Here is a 21,998-nt window from a genome sequence, read left to right as displayed (position 1 = left end):
CATAATAACTAAAAACAATGTTTAGGGGTGCCTGGGTGGCTCAGTGGGTTAAGTGTCTAACTCTTGGTTTGGGCTCAGGTCATGATCTCAGGGTAGTGAGGTCAAGCCCCACGTTGGGCTCTGTGCCCAGTGGGGAATCTGCTTGGAATTCTTTCCCTGCCTGTCCCCTTCCACCACCCCTGCACTGCACCTGTGCATGCCCCCCCCCCCAAATAAAACAAATCTTTTTTAAAAAGTTTAAAAAAAAAATCAGAATGTTTAAATAGCTAAATCATACATTTTTAAAGACTTCAGATTGCATATAGTTTCTTTTAAGCAGGTTTGCACATCGTGGAGTTTAAACTCACAACCCCAAGATTAAGAGTTGCATGCTATACCAACTGAGCCAGCCAGGCACTCCAGATTGCATATATTTTAATCTGCCAGAGAATCTTGAGAGGTTTCAGGAACTTTTTTTTTTTAGTTTTAGTACTTTTCTTAAGATAACCAGGTAAGATTATCTCAGATATTTTTTAAATTTTTCAGAGCAAAGGAGATCTGTAAATTATGATGATATAAAGTGAGTAAGTTGTCAGAGGAGTTAGTAATCTGTATAGAGCTTTATCATAGACAGCTGAATGGTTATGACAAGTTATTTAGGAGAATGGAGTAGTCTCAAACATCAGAGGCATTGGAGCATGTATAATTGAGGGAGGAAGAATCCTTACCACATTTTTTTTTTTTTTTTTGTCATCAATACACTCATTTCCTCTCAACTGCTTTTAACCTAGGTTAGTCCCCCCTTCCCACACCAACAGGACTTGTTAAATATTGTTAGAATGTACTAAGAGAATAATAGAACCTTCTGTTTTGTTTGCCTTGCTGACTTTCTATGGTTGTTCTTTTGTGGATAACAGGGTTATCACTTATTGGTAACTTCTTAATGAAGGAAAAATAATCATTTTCTTGTATCCAGTGGGAAAGGAAATTGTAAAAGAAGTAGGTTGCTGTGTGGCTTGATTGAGACTTTCTGCATGTAGAATGGGGGAACCTAATATAAGTGTTTGTCTCAAACTCTTCAACATAGATATACGAATGGCTGACAATGAACATTAACTCCTTAACAAAGCCCAAAAGATTTTAATAAGACTTCTAATCCTGAATATGAAATATGTTCTTTTTTTTTAAGTTTTGACTTAGAGATTGCATATGGGTTTATTTCTTTTTTCACCATAATTGCTAGTTTACCAATGACCCAGGCAGCTAATACTTGCAGTCCCTTCCCTTTTGAAAAGCCTGTTACCTTGGAAGCCAAACTAATTGGAATGGCAGAGTGACTGAGAATCTGAGGTCATTAGATATCTGAGGTATTCAAACATTTGAGGTGTTGGTGTTCATCTGTTCCCAGGACCATCTCATCTTGGGCCTTTTCTCTGAGAGAAATGTTAAGATCGTAGCAAACATGTCGGATGAACCTGCTCCTTTTAAGTGAGATAAAAAAATCATCATCTTTAACCTATCCCTTAAAAATAGCTGCAATTTGGGATACCTGGGTGCTTCAGTGGTTGAGCATCTGCCTCCGGCTCAAGGTGTGATCCTGGGATCCAGGATCCAGTCCCACATTGGGCTCCCCGTGGAGGGGCTGCTTCTCCCTCTGCCTGTGTCTCTGCCTCTCTCACTGTGTCTCTTGTAAATAAATAAATAAAATCTTAAAAAAAAAAAAAAGAACAGCTGCAATTTACACTTTTTTTTTTTTCCAGATTTTAATTCAGATACATTCATATGTGGAGGCAGGAAAAAGCCATTTTCCCTAGCTTTTCTCCCCCTCCACCCTTTGTAAAAAAATTTTTTTGGGAGGTGGGGAGTAATAAATGTACACAGTGAAGAATTCAAATCTTAAAAAAATTATATAGTCCAAAATCAAGCTCCCTTCTCCATTCATTTTACTTTCTAAGAGGCAGCTACCCTCAACCAGCTTTATTGTCAGTTCTTTGCAAATATACTGTTTTTTCTTTTTTAAAAAAACATATTTTACAGATCATTGTATACCTTTATTTTTTTTTCACTTGCTATTTAGAGATGAGAACAGATACTTTTTACATGTTTAAGCTCTTCTTATGAACTATTGTCATTAAATTATATACAGTTGCTACTAGGAAGTTTCATATTACCCACATAATACTGAGTTATAGAAGGTAAATTTCATTTTAGTAATTTTCACTTTTTAAAAGCTTTTTTTCCCCCATTCCCCTTGTAAAAACTTGCACAGAATTCCTAATGCCAACTATATTTTCTGTAAGTCTACACTCCCCAAGTCTGTACTGCATAGGACATAGAGCCCTGGGACTTTCCTGGCATCTGTAAGCTTAGGGTAGGCATTTGTTGTCCCAGCTTCTGCACTACAGCCTTTTTCAGTGCTGGACTAGCTGTCCTTAGAGATGTGGTAAGCTTCTGAATGTCAGTTCTGTTCTGGTCTCCTTCCTGTAGGTTCTGTCTCCTTCTGGGCTTCTAAAGCTCCTCAAGATCCTGAATCAGGGAGGACTTTTTCTTGCCCAGACCTACAGTCTGAGGGCAGTCAGGGCACAGCCACAGCATGGTATCCTTATAGTCATTTTGTGAACCCTGCCTTGTGGTATAAGAGGAATGCCAGTCACTATACACTTTCCAGTATTACCTAGTGGTCAGTTGCATTATAAAAATGGGAAGAAGAGAGAGTATGGAACATTGCATCCAGTTGCACCTAGTTAGCAGAAACCTGTATAAGTCTTATCTTAAAAAGGTGTAATGTTTATTAACTTAAGAATATTACCTAAAGATTAACACATTAAACAGATAAAAATATGTATTTACTTAATTTATAAATTTCTAAGAAAACTGGATGACCGAAATCACCCTCAGTGTTTTTTAGGAGTTATTTCTAACATGGCAACACTATTTTTTCAGTTATAAAATTTTTGAATCAAAATTCAAGTATGGTAATGTAGGTAGAGTCAGAACTTTACAAATAGATTATGAAAGTTTTTGTTATGGTGCTGTTTAAATTTGTACAATACCTTAAATAGCAATAATAAAAATACAAAATACCAAGGAAAATTCTGGATGTTCCTTTTATGAGGTTACTGGAAAGGGAGTGATTTCCAGTTTGGGATCTAGTTTTGTTCTGTGGGGTACATCACTTTTTAGTTCTGTGATGTCTTGATGCCACCAGATGGAGCTGTTGATAGTGAAGTCCTTGAATGAGGGGTTTGGTGGTGAGGGGAAAGGTTATGGCTAGTAAGCAGTTTGTGTTTATTTGTGAGACAGGTCATTGCCTGGTCTGTAATTTTTAATCTTATTGGCTCTTCCCTCCCCCACCCCAACAAACATTTCCCTCCATGTTTCATTTCAGATTTTCTTCCTAATACATTGATGCTTTTCTCTGCTCAGTTTTCTCACCCTGCTTTCATCCTACTAACATTTGTTACTATGTCTATATTTTCTTATGTCTATAATGTTTCCTAAACTCTTTATGTTACAGTAACAAGTAATCTTCCTGGGCATGATATTTATTAACTGAGCTAGCTTTCATATATTGGTAGAAACTGCATAAAAACCTAAATACTTCTATTTGGTTTGCTTTTATAATGAAGCCCTAAATATTTCCTTGTATTCATCTGGCTAATAGAGGTATTGACAAACAGCAAAGAAGAGATACTGGCTTGTACTTAGCATTCAAGCTAATGTTGTTCATATTGTCTTATTAGAACACCTGGAGAGTGCAAGTTCTAACTCAGGTATACCAGCTGCACAGAGAGGTGAGTTTGTCTAATTAAGCAAATAGTCACCAAAGGTGTGTAATTCTAGTGTGGTGCATAAACATACAGACATTGGAGAAATGCACTGGACAGTGGAATAGACACCAAAATATGGCTTTATTGTAGTTAGAATGTGTCTTTAAAAATATTAATTAAACTAATAACATTTTTAGCATTTTAATAGTTTCCCTGTTTCTAAAAATAAAATTTTAGTGCTTTAACATTATTTTTTAGCTCAGTAGTGGTAAAAGACTTTTTTTTAAAAAGGATAACTTGTTAGACTCCCACCTGCCTTCCCAGTCAATGTCATCAGAAGCTTTGTTGCCAAAATCAGATGTGAAAACAGAATATTGGCCAGTGACCCTTTGGCTTTCCTGTTACTGATGGTAGAAAGAATGTGTTTTAATAAAGGATAAATCAATTAGTGATTTTTAAAATGTATTATTCAGCATTTGATTCACATTATTTTTTTTATTTTAGAGTAAAAGTAGGGAAGAGAATTATTCACAAAGTTTGGATTATAAATTAAAGTCCTAAAATATAGACAGTTACAACATTGTAAAGTTAAAAAAAATGGGAAATAAAGTTAGTTAAAGCAGTATATGGTCCTTTCACTGATATTTCTATTAGGCCTTGCTTCCATTTCCCCTAAGAGACCACACAACTATGACATTACCAAAAACGCTCAGCCAGCTAATTGAGAACTTGGTTTTGGACAAATCAGTGTCTAAAGCTTGACTCTTTACTGTCTCTCATATCTGACTTGAAAAGGACCATTCTTTTTCTAAGTTACAGTTAAATTACATCATCAGAAGGAGTGTTATGACGAGTAAGAGACGTCATCCATATTTTTTCTTTGTTTTTTCTTTTGTTTTCTGTCTGTGTTTTCAGCAACGTCAGTTGATTACAGTTCCTTTGCAGACAGATGCAGCAGCTGGATAGAGCTCATTAAACTGAAAGCTCAGACCATAAGGCGCGGATCAATTAAGACAAGTAGGCGGATGTTTCTACCACATTATGATCTGAGAAGCATATCCCTGATTTCCCAGTGGTGAAGGCTAGACCTTACTACCCAGTAATAACATTGCCAATCAGTCACATGATGGAGTGTGAAAGCTGCAGACTCTTGTGGTCACTTAGCAAAAGTTATTGAAGAGCTTTGTGATTTGTTCATTTTTAACTGTACAGTTGTGTTTCAAAATTTTACTTTTTTGTGAAAATATTCTTCAAAGTGTATAAATAGATATTATATCCTTCTAATGGAAGGAAATGAGCTCTCTTACTGAAGAGATACTCTCCCAGGATCCAAGCTAATATGTTGTAGATGGCATGTGTTAGTTTACTAAGAGTGATATCCAGAGGGCTAAAAGAATGAGGTATTTCTGAATTAAAAGGAGTTAACTCTTATCGCACTGCTAGAATCTGGATCATTACTACGTGTTCTTTATACTCCATGTGTTTCGGTAGACTTTGAGTCCATGTATTTGAGTGAAAAGAATTTCCATTAAAAAGGAAGGAAAGGATCTTTTAAAGGAAAGATCACAGGATATGGAACCAGCCAGATCTGGTTTGGGATCCTAGAAGTGTCATTTTAATAGCTGTGTGACCTTGGTCAAGTTATTTAACTTCTCTGAGCCACAGTTTCCTCATGTGTAAAATGGGGATAATAATACCTATGTTGCTGGGTTGTTGTAAGGATTAGATACATATACATATATATATACATACATATATATATATCTGGCTTATGGTAGTTACTTGTTAAGTCGTAGCTATTATTATTCATGTTATTTTATAAGCAGTCAACTTTTAAACAGCCAAGGTCATTTAAGTTTTTAAAATTATGAGTTTGATGAGAAAGTTTTGGAGAAAAAAACCTATTACAACTAGTTAACGTAAGGTTTATCTACAAGTTGACAATGAAGAAGTCGTCTGCAAAAGATGGAAAAAACTGCACTGGGAAATATAACAACTTTCACACTCTCTTTGTAATAATTTGTTCCTACAGCAGATAATTTTTAATGCTCTACCGCTTTTTCTTTGTCTTCACTTTATAACAATCATTGTGTGTGTAGCTACACCGCATCAACATTTTCTTTTGCAGGAATGCCATTTTTCTTCCAAAAGAATTCCATTCCAGCATTTCTACTTAAGTTTTTCTTTCCCTCTCTTTTTAATTGCATGCAGTGCATGATAATTTCTTTACTTTCATGACATGGCTTAGCCTCACAGACAGCTGAATGTTGTCACCACTTATTTGGAAACCTTAGGGAATAATTAAGTTACCAACACCTGATCTTGATGTTTTTTCTTCTTTCTCCAAATTTAGCTGTGACAGTTGAAAAAGCAAGTCCTATGGGTGAAGGAAATTTCCGGAACCGTTCAGCTCCACCTTGTGCAAATTCTACAGTTGGAGTTGTTAAGATGACACCTCTTTCTTTCATTCCTGGAGCAAAAATAACTAAATATCTTGGGATAATTAACATGTTTTTTATTCGGGAAACCACTTCTCTTCGTGAGGTAATTTTAGGACATTGTTTTTGTGAATTTTCTGATTGAAAACATTAGTAAAAAAAGTAAATTTCAGATTGTTATTTTTTGCCAAAGTGCACACACACTTTTTTTGTTTTTGTTTTTTCAATAACCTGTATAGATTGATTCTGGATTAGACTTAACTAAATTTCATATAGCACACAGTATTATCACAAGAGTTATGTTGGCTTTAATTTCATTTATTATTAGAAATCCCAGATCCTTATCAGGTGATAAATAAAATAAGTAAATTGATCCATGTTTGATTAGAGATTTAAAACAGCCTGAAAGTGCTTGCTTTGGCAACACATATACTGAAACAGCCTGAAAGAACAGCTTAGTTTTCTCAAGTAAGTTACTTGCCAGATATATTTAAATAACAGTTTTTAAGGATTTGCATTTAGAAATCATGGGGTCTATATTATAGATGGATGTCTATGGGAATGGTTTATCTCTATTATTTGCTTCCCCTGAAAAAGAATGCAACTGCTCATTTTATTCCACATCCCTCCAAAAGTACATGTGAAACCATTTATTCAAATTCTTACCTTACCCTGGGTAACAGTAGTTACAATATTTTGATGTGGTCAAATTTAAGAATTAAAGTCAGCCTTTTATATATTTTATTACAAAGGAATTTAAACTCAAGAAGAAAATTTTATTTACATGTATCTTAGGTTATGAAATAAGGCTAGAGCAAATTAATATTGTGAATAGGGAAATTTTTTATTGAATATGTATGAAACTCAATAAACTCTTCAGTTAAAAAACTCTTTTTTAAGTGTATGCATTATAAAGATGACTTAATTATGCTTTTTTCCCCATTGTTTCACCATCAGTGTTTCTACACTTCCTTATAAATAATAGCCTTTGTACTTTTTTTTTTTTTAAGTTGGGCCTAGCATGGAGCCCAACACAGGGCTTGAACTTGCAACGCCAAGAACAAGACCTGAGCAGAGATCAAGAGTCAGGCACTTAACCGACTAAGCCACCCAGGTTCCCCCAGCCCTCATACATAAATACATACATACATTTATTACTTATTTTTAAAGATTTTATTTGTTTATTCATGAGAGACACAGAAAGAGAAAGAGAGAGAGAGAGGCAGAGACACAGGCAGAGGGAGAAGCAGGCTCCGTGCAGGGAGCCCTATGTGGGACTTGATCCCAGGTCTCCAGGATCACGCCCTGGGCTGAAGGCGACGCTAAACCACTGAGCCACCCAGGGATCCTCGTACAATTTTTTAATGTCATGCTCACCATCCTGTACCTGGCACAGTGCCCGGCAGAATAGACATAAGTACTTTGGTGTAAATGAGGCAGTAACTTCTGGCAGACTGATTGATAGATGTTTCCTTTATGATAAATTAGTTTTTAAATCATATTCTAATTGTATTGAAATGGAAAAGACACTATTAATATATTCTCAAAACCCTTTTTAATGTAGAATTAAAATAGGTAACACTTTTGAGCCCATTTAAGTTTGACCAAGAAAGTTGGGCGTGAGAAGCTAGATAGATTGGTGAATTAATTTTCCAATTGCTCCGAGTAGTACATGGATATTGCATTATTTTAGTCCATAATATTGTATATCCTAAGTGCCTCCTCTACTGCTTATGCAGCCATATCCCAAAATGTTACTTCATAGTACATTTCCCTTCAACAGAGATTTTGTAATAGTAACTGTATGGCATAATATCCCAAATTTATTCACTGCTTGATACGTTATTTGCTTTCAATTATGTAATCTTTTAAGAATTACACTTCTGTAGTCTCTGTTACTCTGTTATCAGAATTCTGAGATTTAAAAGGCAGGAGGAAGACAGATATGTAAAAAAAAAAAAAAAAACATGTACTGAGCTATGACTGAGTTGGAAGTAAGCTGAAATACCTCAATTCCTTAATTACAAAGAGAGCTGCCTTTATGTGTAGGATCTATATGTAGGATCCTCGGGCTTTTTTAGAAAGGTATGATCTGGTCAAATGTGTTTTCTAACAGTGCATTAAATTTTGCCCTTGTGTGCTCACTTCTGCAGCACATATACTAAATTTTGCCCTTAACTTCCAATTTAAAGTTGGAAATTTCTTCCTAGATTGTAAATAACCTCCAGTAGAATTCATGGAAAACTTAGGTTGTAAAGCTTTTTAAGCTCTCAGCTAGACTTCAGTTTCTGTTTTATTTTTGAACACTGAAAACATTCCCTAAACTACTGGATTTCATTCCCTGAAAAAGATGTGTGGGATACTCAGTGTGTGCACCTGTTGAACTAGGTGTTAGCATATAATTATGAGCAAAACAGGCAGCAGTCTCTGACCTGTTGGAATTTACAGGGTAGTGGAACTGGGGTGTGGTGAGCATTAAGCAAATAATCATAGAACTAATGTATAATTACTAGTGTTAGTAAGTAATACAAAGAAATACCACAGAGGCTATCAGAGAGTATGATAGGGAAACTGAATTTAGATCTGATAGTTAGAGAAGGTTTTTCTGAGGAAGTTACATATAAACAGGGACCTGCGTAATTGAGTAAGTTATCCTGGTGGAAAATTGGGTGAGGAGCCTTCTGGACCAGCATGCATAATGACCCTGAGGCAGGAAAAGTGCTTGATATGTTTGAGAGATGGATACAAAGGCAATTGTACCTGGAATATGCTTCAGAATGGGAGATAAGGAGAGCAGACAAGTTTTATTATTTATATTTACCATCAATTTCTGTGAGTGAGGGGAATGATTTGATGGAAATGTTGAAGATGGAGAAACAGTTTGAATTCCTGCTGTGCCATTTTTTGGTAGCTACATGGTCCTAGCTAGTCATGGGCAAATGACACATTTCTGACTTCGGTTTCATCATCTGTATTGTAGGATATTAATCGCCGTCACAGGGATGTCTGGGTGGGTCAGCGGTTAAGTGTCTGCCTTTGGCTCAGGGTGTGATCCTGGAGTTCTGGGATTGAGTCCCACATCAGGCTCCGTGCGTGGAGCCTGTTTCTCCTTCTGCCTATATCTCTGCCTCTCTCTCTTTGTCTCTCATGAATAAATAAGTAAATAAATCTTAACAAAAAAAAAAAATCCCCATCACAGACATGTGTTCAGTAAAGGTTTGTTCATTCATGCAACAAATTAAAATGAAATTAAAACAATCATCCATTATATTAAGATCGTTTAAGATGTTTTAATATAAATTACTTGGCATTTTATATACATAGTTTGATTTTCTTGCATATTATTTTCCAGGAAGGAGGAGTCAGTGGTTTTCTCCACGCTTTTATTGCTGAAGTGTTTGCAATGGTGAGAGCTCATGTTGCTGCATTAGGAGGGAATGCTGTTGTCTCCTACATAATGAAGCAGTGTGTCTTCATGGAGAATCCAAATAAAAACCAGGTGAGTTGTAGTTAAAAACTTCTTTTGGGGGAACCTGAGGATTTCCCTCCATGGCTTTCCCATCTACCACTCTCTCCCTATCCCCCACCAAAGAGAATTGTTCTTTAGAACTTTTTCTAGGTGCTTAAAACATGTTTTAACGAATATATTAATGGTCATATGTAGATCAGATGCTGGTTTCATATCCTGAGTATTCTTAAGTACCTATAAAACTTTTGCTCCTAAGTTACTGTGAAAAGCACCCTTTAGTTTGGACTGTTATCTGTCCAGTTCTAACTGGTATACTGGTGAAGAGTACATTCCAATTATTATTCCCAATAAATAATTCTGTTAGTAGGGGCAAAGGATTGTTGTTTAGGATTAATTTTAGGAGAAATTTCTTTTACCAGTATTCTTCATATTAACTGACTTCGAATTGTTAACGTTTCTTTTGGAAAATGTAATTATATCAATGGGATTGTATGAGTGTCCTTTCCTGTGAGTTGCCTTCTTTTCCTTTGTTCATTTTTCTCCTGGGTTGTCTATCTTTTTCAACTATGTAGCACTGCTCCTTAAACAATAGAAAATTATGAGCAGATTGTTGAGTTGGTGCTTGAACATGTCCTATTGTTTGTCTAGGCACAGTGTCTTATAAATGTAAGTGGTGATGCAGTGGTTTTTGTTCGTGAATCCGAATTAGAAGTGGTGTCAACTCAGCAGCCTACTGCCAACTGCCAGCCATCATGTACTGGAGGAGAAGTTACAACCTGAAGTAAATTAGAAAGAAAGAGCTCAAGTAAATGAAATTCATCTGTCTCCATTGTTTTGTCTTTAATTATCTTACTGGACTTTTAAAGATGAACTTAATTTGAGATAATTAAGAAGAAATTGGTATATTATGAGTAGATTTGATTTATCTGGGATCTCTTGGAGGCATGGGAATTTTCAAATCTTTTCTGTTTGCCAAGCCTGGTCAGGTCCCATGGAATCTTGACCCTTCACTAAGTTCAGATAGATTTCTCAGAGAACTGTAGATGGAAGCTATTTGTAATTTATGTTGACTTTAATTAAATCATACTTTGAAACACAAATGGTAAGATTATCAAGAAACTGTAATAGCTATCCTAGTGTAATTGAAAGAAAGTAAGCAAGAAATTTTCCAAATTGTCAATGAGTAAATAATCTGATTTGAGGAATATGTGGGGAAAAAATGGCAAAAAGTTTTGAGAACACTATGTGGGCTTCCTAACAAGTTTTATTTTGATAACAACTGAATTCGGAATTTGGTAACCAAAAGGGAAGAGTGCTTCAGCCATCTTTTAAAAAGAAGTTAAAATTCTGCAACTTGTATCCATACTATGCCCTAACTACTGTAAAAGAAGAAGTAATTTATTAGAGCCCATGTCCTTCCTTTGAAAGTTTTTTTAATGTAAGGAGGGAGAAGAAAATTAACTATATAACTTTGTAACTGGCCAAATTTTGTTAGTGTTTAATTTGTCTAAAATAAGCTTGGCTTGCACTGGAAAGAAAAGGTCAGTGAATTTGGTCAAAGTAGCTAAGTACAATTGACCTAGTAGGAGCATAAAATTATTTCTAATAGAATCATATTGCACTCCTACCAAATAAACAGAATTATATCTTAGGGATTTTTGATGGTGAGTTAGATTATATTTGGCATAGAATTTGGAAATGTAACTTGAATGTAAATATGCTGCAAAATGTTGAATGTATACATACAAATACTTTTTTTGTCAATGCCAAATACCTATTATAAATGAAACTTAAAATGTACATTCCTCCTTTGCACAATAAAATTTCTTTATAAAACTCATGATTTTGCTCTTTCAGGATAATAAACTACCCAAAAGATTAGGAGTCATTTCCTTGTTATCACAGGTGTCAATATTTTTCTGTATTTTGTTTATAATTTTATTTTTTAAATAAAAAGTTTATAAACTGGAATATTCCTAAGTTTCGTTTGCCTCATTTGTGTAGTGTAGTACTGCTGGAAGTCTGAAATCACTTTCCATATGATCATCTCTATTCATTTCTTTAGTTACCAAACATTCATTCAGTTAGCTTCTACTGTAATTCTTGTTGCACTTCCATTGTCTTTGATAGGTAGGTATTCACATTCAGCAACCACTGAATGCCTACTAGATCTGAGGGCACAGTTTTAGGCAGTGAACAAAACACACCAAAGTTCCTATGATCATGGAGCTTATTTTCAGTGGCTACACAAGTAAATAATTTGTAAAATGTGGTACACACACACACACACACACACAGTAACAATTGTTAATGTTTCCTGAATGCTTACTCTATGCCAGGCAGCGTAAAAAATATATTTTTGTATTAATACTTTTAATCTTTACGGAAATCCTGTGGGGTAGAGGTAGATATTATAGTTAAGCCCTATTTTATAGGTGAGGAAGCTGAATAGAGAGTTTGATTTGCCCAGAGACACAATAAATAGAGTCAAGATTCAAGTAGAGGCAATCTGGCTTTGAAACTACACTATTAAGTAAGAAAATGTGTGTAGCTTGGGATGAAGGTAGCTTCCAAAAGGAAATAATATTTAAATTGAGTTCAGAAAAATACACAGTTCATTGGAATTGACTGTTCCAATTTTATCCATCCATTCATTCATCTAACATTGCTGAATATGTTTTAGAGTTCTTTCTAGGCAGGGGAATACTACTATATCACTAATTGAGTACTTAACTTTGTGCCATATCCTATGCATAGAGATAAACATTATTACTAATTCTTTTTTAAAGATTTTATTTATTTATTTGAGAAAGAGCAAGCACATACGTGTACACAAGCAGGGGGAGGGGCAAAGGGAGAGAGACCGGCAGACTCCCTGCTGAGAGTGGAGCCCAACTGGGGGTTTGATGCAATGCGGGGGTTCAAGGTGGGGCTCGACAGGGGGCTCCATCCCAAGGCCCTGAGATCATGACCTGAGCCAAAGTCAGATACCTAAAACCAACAGCCACCCAGGCACTTCAAACATTATTACTAATTCTTAAAGTAGCTGGGTGGCATTAGCTCCAGTTGGTATGAACAATTGTATGCTCAACAAAGGCCTGGGCTGATTTCTAGAAAAACTAGAGTTTCCTTAACTACTCAGGCTTGCTCTCTGCTCACATGGGCTATTTGCTCATGGTCTCTACCTTTGAAGCTTAATCAGCTCATGCCAAGATGGGCTCCTTCCAGAAAAGCTAACGTTGCCCTATACCCCAAGAGCTGCTGCTGTTTTGTGTGGATTCTCTCAAAATGATAATTTTGAACAGATAGGCTGTGACTTACTCTTTTGGAAAGACTGAGGCCAATATAGTTGCCTGTATCTATCTCTTTAATTTGCTAGCTGCTCCGAAGGTAAACTATACAACTTAACCAATGTTAGATTTGCTACCTGCACTGCCCCATGTCCTCTACCTCCTCTTCCCTAACCCATTAACATATGGATTCCAGTTCCTCTGCCTTTTGTATGACAATGATACAAGTATTGGATTGCTAACAAGCTTTTTCATATTTCTATTAATAATCTACTAAGCAGTTATTTACATTCAGTAAAATTAAGTGTACAGCTCATGGGGCTATAACCAATAGGTTCAGCTGTGTAACCAAGGTAAAGAACATCCCCATCACATAAGAGAACATTTCTGTCACACACACATGCACACACATGAAAAAAACCATTTCCATCACCCCAGGAGGTTTCCCTTTTGTCCTTTTTGCAAACAGTCCACTTCCCCTTCTGTGTAAACGGGATCTTGTGCTCAATAGCTTTCACTTAGTGTAGTGATTTCTAGGTGCATCTACATATGGACAACATTTTTGGCTATTTTGAATAAAGCAATTTAAAAAATTTGAGTTGCTGTTTTCTGTGAAAATTGAATTTCTATTCTTGGGAGTTGACTTTTTCTTGTAGATAATTTGCCAGGTGTGTGACAAGTATGTTGTCCATCAACATAGTTTCTGGTACCTTTTAACCATAACCAAACATTTAATTTTATTATGGACAATATGACTGTCTCTTCTTTCTTAGATTTCCTTAGTTACGATGATCTCCCCTTGATTTTTTGGTTATCTTGAAGGTTCATCAAACACGTCCTGAATTGCTCTCATCTTAGAGGCTCCCCTTTAAACTTGATACGCTTCCTTATTTCTTACTCGATAAATGCCGTCATACGCAGCCAGTCTTAGCTTGAGTCAGATACCTGTATGCTCAACAAAGCTCTCCCTTTTGGGGGAGACCCAAAGCCTATACCCTTTCTACTACACCACTTAATTTCATGGAACAAGATTCATGGGTGTGGAGGCATGAAAATGTATGTTGTTATGAAAATAACATTTACTTACAGTTTTGTAGTTTGTTCCCTCCCCCCCCCCGGGGGGTGTCTTTCACAGAGTACTTTGAGAATCTGATCTAGATACTTGAACTTTTCCCCAGAAAAACAGGCATATACTTGAAATTTTGCATATTTTGCAAATTTTGAGGTCGTTCCCACTTCTAGAATGTCCGAGAACCCTAGGGGCTCAATGCAGTCCCTAGAACTTTATACTACTTAAGGAGTATGAAATTTGAAACATTGAAACCCCCTCACTGCCCCCCAGTTTAATCTAGTATAGAATCAATGGAGGGGAATAAGGAATAGGCCGAAGTAAGGGTTAGGAATAAATGGGTAAATGGTATCCTAGAAATTTGCCTTTTCCCCAGCAGGAAAGTCAAAATATTTTTAAGATTAGATTTTTAAATATTAAAAAATCCAGGGGTGCCTGGTTGGTTCAGTTGGTGGAGCACATGAGTCTTGATCTCAGGGTTGTGGGTTCAGGCCCTACATTGGGTATGGAGATTACTTAAAAAAATCTTTGGGGTGCAAAACCACCAATATACCTATAGTAGGTGGAATAATCCCACCCCCAAGATGTTCATGGCCTAATTTTCAGAACTTGTGAATATATTACCTAACAAGATAAAAGGGACTTTGCAGATGTGATCAAAATGTAAGAACTTGATATGGGAAAATTATCTATGCTTATCTGCAAGGGTCTTAGATTCTAAATATTAATCCTCAAAGGTGGAAGAGGAAGATAGAAGAGCAGGTTAGAGAGATTCTATGAGAGGTGGACTCAACCTGTCATTGCTGGCTTTGAAGAAGGAAAAACAGAGCAACAAGCTGAGAAATGTAGGTGACCTCTAGACTCCAGAAATGGCCCCTCAGCTGACAGCCAGCAAGAAAATGGGGTTCTCAGTTCTATTAGCTGCAAGGAACTGAATTTTGCCAACAACTCAAACGAGCAAGGAGATGGAATCTCCCTTAGAGCCTCCAGAAAGGAACAGAGCCCTGCTAATGGCTTGATTTCAGCTTTGTGAGACATCAGATTTCCGACCTATGGAACTGTGAGATAATAAACTTGTTTAAGCCACGAAGTTGGCCATAGTTTGTTACGGAAGCAATAGAAAACTAATACAAAACTCTTACAAATTTAAACTATGGCTATATATAAAGTATAAAGTTACAATATAGTGCTATTTATAGCAAGATGAAATGCTTCACAAACTCAGGATTTAAGTACTGAGAATATCTTATTTTTCTAATTAACTTTTTTGAATACCCACCCAACCAATTAGGATGAATCGGAATCTTCCACCTTTGAGGTCGTTCCCACTTCTAGAATGTCCGAGAACCCGAGGGGCTCAATGCAGTCCCCAGAACTTTAAGGGCATCTTCCCCACCCAAGAGTACAGGAGGCTCTTTGGTACACTGTTGCATTTGCTTCTCACTGCCACATGATGTCGCTGTTGGAACGGGTTCCGCACGGTGGAACAGAAGAGGCTGGTTTCTGGCAGCGATGACGTGCAAGTAGCCAAGACTCCTGCAAGGCTTTGCATGATTCTTTAGCAGGGAGTCAATTTCCTCCATGTCTAGTCCATCCAAGGAAGCCTGCCAAGTTTCAATTCCTACTACTCAACCCAATTGTCAATAGAGTTGTGAGAATTTCCTATAAATTCTAGATATCAGAGGTTTTTTGTTTTTTGCTTTTTTTTTTTTTTAATATGTACTTTGCAGACATTTTCTCTTGGTCTGTGGTTTATTTTGCATTCTTCATACATTGTTTTTGGGGAACAGATATTTTTAATTTTGATGAAGTCGGCTTTATTTATTTATTTATTTATTTATTTATTTATTTATGATAGTCACAGAGAGAGAGAGAGAGAGAGAGGCAGAGACACAGGCTGAGGAAGAAGCAGGCTCCATGCACCGGGAGCCTGATGTGGGATTCGATCCCGGGTCTCCAGGATCACGCCCTGGGCCAAAGGCAGGCGCCAAACCGTTGCGCCACCCAGGGATCCCTCATTTTTTTTTTTCTTTTGTAGTTTGTGTTTTCTGTGTTCTAAGAAATTTTTGCCTAACCCAACATTGCAAAGATTTTCTAGAAATTCCAGGTTTTGGCTCTACCTTTAGGTACACGATCTTTTCAAGTTATATTTTATCTATGAGGTGAGGTATGGGTTAAAGCATCCCCCCATTTTTGCATTTGGATGTCCAATTGCTCCAGCACAATTTGTTGAAAAGACAAACTTCTCTACATTTGATTGACTTGGCATCTTTGTTGAAAATTCATTACCTGACCACATATAGATGCATGGGTCTATTTCTAGACTCTCTCATGTGTTCTACATACCTATCCTTTTTCTAATATTACATGGTCTTGATTCTTCCAATTTTTTTTGATTCTTCTAATTTTATAGTACGTATAGCAATCAAGGAATGTGAGTTTTAAAACTTAATTCACACTCTTGAAAGATATTCTTGATGATTTCAGTTCCTCTGTTTCTCCATATAAATTTCAGAATAACTTTATATGAAAAAGACCTGCTTCTTAAAATTGCAATTGTGTTGAATTTATAGATCAGTTGAAGGACAATTGACAACTTAATACTGAGTCTTTCAATCCATGAATATGCTATTTCTCTTCATTTGGGTTTTGTTTAATTTCTTTCATCAATATTTTGTAGTTTTCAATACACAAATCTTGCACATTTGTGTGTGTGTGTGTTGTGTGTGTGTTGGGGGGCTTTGTATCTAAGCACTCTGTTTTTCTGTCCTATTATAAGTGGTACTATTTTGGTTTTCCTTTTTCTTTTCTGCAAAAAGCTTTATTGTTTCCATTTGGTCCACAGCTTAGGAGAGGAGGGCCCCAGGGTGGGGAAAATGCTGCCTCTGGGCTGCAGGGAGAGGCTCGGGCACAAGGCCTGGCACCAGGGTGATGCCTCAGGGGCCCCTCAGAGGCCGCCGGGCTCCGGAGGCTCCCCAGGAGGCAGAGCCCCCCACCAGCCTGCGGAGGGGAGTCAGGTGGTCGCCACCTGGGGGAGTTTCACCTCCGCACCCAGGAAGTGGTCTCCATGGAGGAGAGCCGGCTTCCACCTTGGTTTTACATCTTCTAGGGACGTTCAGGGCCAACTGGCCTCACCGTCTCCAGAGCCCCTGGTCGCCGCGGTAGGAAGAGAAGCCCAGAGCCAGGTGGGTGCTGGAGGCCCGCAGGTGCATGTTGGCCAGGTGGAGGGCGGCGCCTCCACCTCCGAATGACTCTGAGGAACCTGGGGGCTCATGGGTTGGGGTGATCCATAATAAGGAGTTAAGCTCAGGGTGTTCCCAGAGGCAGAGGGTGACTAAGAAGATGACTCCAAAGGTTGCCACTGGGGAAAAAAGGTGCAGGGTGATGGGAGGCTGGTAGGAGGAATGTCCTTGGGTCTCTTCTGTGTAAACACTGTTGAAGACCCAGAACCTCAGGACCTCACGGCGCACGCTGCCTTACTTTTAATTTTTCAGTGGTTATTTATTTTTAGTGTATACAAATAGAATTGGGTTTTTTACATTGATCTTGATTTCTTCAGCTATGTATTGATTCTAGTAGCTTTTTGGGTTTTTTTGGGGGTTTTTTGGTTAGCATATGGGATTTTTATGTAGGCAGTCATTGTGATTGTGCAGGGGGACTCCGAAGGAATTTTATTTTTCTTGTTCCTTACTAAATCGGCCTTATTAATAATTACCTAGTTACGATATTAAGGGTAATATAAGTGGTTTAAATATTAAGTAGAAGGTGGAACAATAGGAATGGGGATCACAGTCTTCTTCCAGATTTCAGGGAAAATCATTCAGTCTTTGACTATTCAGTAGGATGTCACTTGTGCATTTTCCCAAGACTTTCTTTGAATTTTGTCAAAGACTTATTCTCTTACAGAGATGATCATATTAATTTTCTTCTTTAGTTTGTGGATGTGATGGATTATGCTTATTGATTTTCAAATATTGAACCAAAAGCTCCATGCTTTTCTATTTTCCTGAAGTTTGTCTGTAATTGATACTATTTATTCCATAAATGTGTGAGACAATTTGCCTTAAAGCTGGCAAATTTGAGTTTTCTTTGTTGGTCTGTCTGTGACTATAAATTGATTTTATCAGTATATATCTCTTCTTATGTAACCTAGTTTGTGTCTTTGGAATTTGTCCATTTCTTCTAATTTGTCAAATTCATTGGTAAAAACTTAATATTGTTTCTTTATTTTTAATACCTGTGCTTCTGTTGTGATGTGTCCCCTGTCATTTCCAATATTGGTAATTTGTGGCTTCTCACTTTTTTCTGATCAATTTATCTAGAAGTTCATTTCATTTGTTGATCTTTTCAAAGAACCAGCTTTCAGCTTCATTGATTTCTCTCTCTCTGTTGGTTTTTCCTCTGTTTTCAAATTTATTTGATTCTACTTTTATCTTAATATTTCCTTTATACTTGCTTTTGGTCTAATTTGCCCTTATTTTTCTAGTTTCTTAAGGTGGAAACAGATCATTGATTTGAGGCCTTTCTTCTTTTCTAATATAAACATTTAATCTGATACATTTTCCTCTAAACTCTAATAGGCTCTCCAAATTTTGGTGTATTTTCTTATTTACATTAAATTAAAAATATTTTATAATTTATTTTGAACTTCTTCTTTGACTAATAGTTTATTTAAAAGAATGTTGTTTAATTTCCAAGTGTTTTGGATTTTCCAGATGTATTATTTGTGGTAAGAACAATTAAGATACAGTCTTTTTGCAACTTTGAGGTTTGTAGTACAGTATTATTGGCTATAATCACTATGCTCTGTGTTAGATCTCCAGGACATATTTATTTACTGTTTGCGAGTTTGTGCCCTTAAGGAACATCTCCCCAGTTCCCCCAAAGCACAGCCCTTGGTAACCACTATACTACTCTGCTTTTATGAATTTAGCGTTTTTATTGTTAAATTTTATTAGTTAATTAATTAAAATTAATTTTATTAATATAATTGACATGTAACATTATATAAGTTTAAGGTGTTCAACATGTTTATTTGATATATTTATATGTTGCAACTTAAAAAAAAATATCTTACATATTTATTTGAGAGAAAGAGCATGGGGGGTGGGGCAGAGCAGAGAGAGAAGCAGGCTTCCCACCGAGCAGGGAGCCAGACATGGGTCTCAGTCCCAGGACCCAGGGATCATGACCTGAGCTGAAGGTAGATGCTTAACTGACTGAACCACCCAGGCATCCCTATATATTGCAATTTGATTCCCACTGTAGTGTTAGCTAACACCCTCTCACTTCACATAATTATCATCTCATTTTTCTGGTGGGAATAATTAAGATCTAGTCTCTTAGCAAGTTTAATGTTCATAATACAGTATTATTGCTTATGATTGCTATACTGTAAAAGTTTGATATTTTAAAATTATTTTTTCAAAGTTCCAGTATAAACATTATAGTGTCAACAATTCCATATATTACTAAGTACTCATCAAGGTAAATGTACTCTTTTTCCTCTTCAGCTATTTCACCCTATCTCCCACCCATCTCCCCACTGGTAACCACCTGTTGTTCTCCATAGTTAAGAGTCTGTTTTTTGGTTTGTCTCTCTCTCTCTTTTTCCTTTGTTCATTTGTTTTGTTTCTTAAAAACACAAGAAACAACAAGTGTTGGAGAGGATGTGGAGAAAAAGGGACCCTTGTGAACTGTTGGTGGGAATGCAAACTGGTGCAGCTACTGTGGAGAACATATGGAAGTTCCTCAAAAATTAAAAATGGAACTACCCTATGATCCAGTAATCACACTACTTAGTATTTACCCAAAGAATATGAAAACACTAATTTGAAAAGACATATACATACCTAGGTTTATTGCAACATCATTTACAATAGCCAAATTATGGAAACAACCAGAGTGTCCATCGACTGATGATTGGATAAAGAAGATATGGTATATATCCATATCTATAGCTATATCGATGGATGCAATAGAAGATTTTCCAGCCATAAAAAGGAATAAAATCTTGCCATTTGCAACCACGGATGGAGCTAGAAAGTATAATGCTAACTGAAGTAAGTTAGTCATAGAAAGACAAACACCATATGATTTCACTCATATGTGGAATTTAAGAAGTTTGATTTTTAAAAATTTCACATGTAAGTAATGTAACACAATGTTATATTTGTCTTTTTTTGTTTGACTTAATGTCATTTAGCATAATGCCCTTAAGTTCTTTCTGATTTCATTTTATATCTTCCCTATTGGCATATTAGTTATGTTTCTTTTTAAAAAAGTTTTAGGGCAGCCTGGGTGGCTCAGGGATTTAGCGCCGCCTTCAGCCCAGGGCATGATCCTGGAGACCTGGGATGGAGTCCCATGTCGGGCTCCCTGCATGAAGCCTGCTTCTCCCTCTGCCTGTGTCTCTGCCTCTCTCTCTCTCTCTCTCTCTCTCTCACTCTCTCCTCTTTCTCTCTCTCTCTCTCTCATGAATTAAAAGAAAAGTTGTAGTGGTTGTTCTAGACTTTTTAATATATACTTTTAACTTATCACAGTCTATCTTCAAATAACCTAAGTACTAGGTTATGAAGTACTTATGTATGAAACTCCCCCCAACCTACAAAAAAAAGTACAGATTTGTATATTGAAAATACATTAAGTACTTAGGTATATGTTATAGTATGTCTTACTTCAAATAAACTAGCATAACTACTTTGTAGTCAGAATATATTTCTGAATATAATATAATCAAGTTTATTATTATTTTTTTCATTCTTTCTTTATGTTTTATCAGCTCCCTGGGGTGAATGCTTAAGCTTGTTTATTGTCTTAGTTCGTGATAACTGTATCTAAAGTTATAAATTTCTCTGTGGTTGCCCTTTGATCATTCCACAAGTTTTATGCGGTGTTTTTATTTCTTTTAAATCTGAACATTTATAGCTATTATTGTGATTTCTTTTTTTTTAAGATTTTATTTACTTATTCATGAGACACACACACACACACACACACACACACACACACACACAGAGAAAGAGGGAGAGAGAGAGAGAGACAGGCAGAGGGAGAAGCAGGCTCCATGCAGGGAGCCCGACATGGGACTCAATCCCAGATCTCCAGGATCGCGTGCTGGGCTGAAGGCAGCACTAAACCGCTGAGCCACCCGGGCTGCCCTATTTTGTTGTTTTCTAATTAAGTTGCACGGTGATGAAATATTATGATCCAAATGACAAATTCTTTGGAAATTCTTGAAAATTCCTTGTTTTTCTGTTCCTTGTGTATAACTTTCACATGTACTTGGAAAGAAAATTTGTTTATTTGTTGCATACAAGTTTATATATACCTCTGTTCCATCCATTTATCATCTATCAGCAAGTATCTATAAAATGGAGCTTGTTAACTAATTATTAATTCTTTTACATCCTTACCAATATTTTTGTCCTCTTGATTTATCAATTTCTAAGAGAGGTAAATGTGGTGTGTCAATTATATTGATGGCCCTAAATAATGACCTCTGCGAAACTCCTCCCATGAAAAGGTGGAATCTATATCTCCATGTCTTCAGTTTGGGCTGGCCTTGTGCCTGCATTGGCCCGCAGAATACAGCAGAAGTATTGATGCACCTACCCTGAGCCTAGATCACAGGCGTACTGTCTGCCTGCTTTCTGTCTGGAACCTCTACCATGCCGTGCAAACAAGCCGTGACTAGTCTGCTAGAAGATGAGAGACTTCATGGAGCAAAGATTAGTCATCTTAACTGTTCATCTTGCAGTTGAATTAATTAGCTAATGAGCAGTTTCATGAATAATAATGACAGTTATCCTAAGCCAAACAGTTTTGGGGTAATTTTTGTGCAGCAATAACAAACTGACATGTAGCATTAACATTTTCCATTGTACTTATGCAGTTGTCGATTTATCTTTATAATTTAGGTACTTTTACTTTTTGTATTTTGAGTCTAGGAATTTAGGTTTATGTAATTTTATGATTTCATAT

The 21,998-nt window shown here is 36.6% G+C and overlaps 1 protein-coding gene across 17 annotated transcripts in view; it reads left to right on the top strand.

The window, feature by feature from the left end:
* Window positions 1-11,627, top strand: part of C2CD5 (C2 calcium dependent domain containing 5) — a 98,901-nt gene extending 87,274 nt beyond the window's left edge. For 5 of the 17 annotated variants that reach the window (XM_041736047.1, XM_041736043.1, XM_041736045.1 and 2 more), the window contains 5 exons: window positions 3,723-3,773; window positions 4,665-4,766; window positions 6,103-6,293; window positions 9,540-9,686; window positions 10,305-11,627. In XM_041736047.1, the coding sequence (XP_041591981.1) occupies window positions 3,723-3,773; window positions 4,665-4,766; window positions 6,103-6,293; window positions 9,540-9,686; window positions 10,305-10,436 (623 nt within the window). In that variant the 3' untranslated portion in view covers window positions 10,437-11,627. The remainder of the gene's footprint in view (window positions 1-3,722; window positions 3,774-4,664; window positions 4,767-6,102; window positions 6,294-9,539; window positions 9,687-10,304) is intronic. The other 12 variants (XM_041736049.1, XM_041736046.1, XM_041736057.1 and 9 more) reach the window with 4 other exon arrangements.
* Window positions 11,628-21,998: the final 10,371 nt, after the last annotated feature.

This window comes from Vulpes lagopus, chromosome 21 (genome assembly GCF_018345385.1).
Source record: "Vulpes lagopus strain Blue_001 chromosome 21, ASM1834538v1, whole genome shotgun sequence".
Taxonomy (NCBI): Eukaryota; Metazoa; Chordata; class Mammalia; order Carnivora; family Canidae; genus Vulpes; species Vulpes lagopus.
Note: the sequence above shows the minus strand (reverse complement) of the source record. Positions and strands in the feature narration are given on the sequence as shown.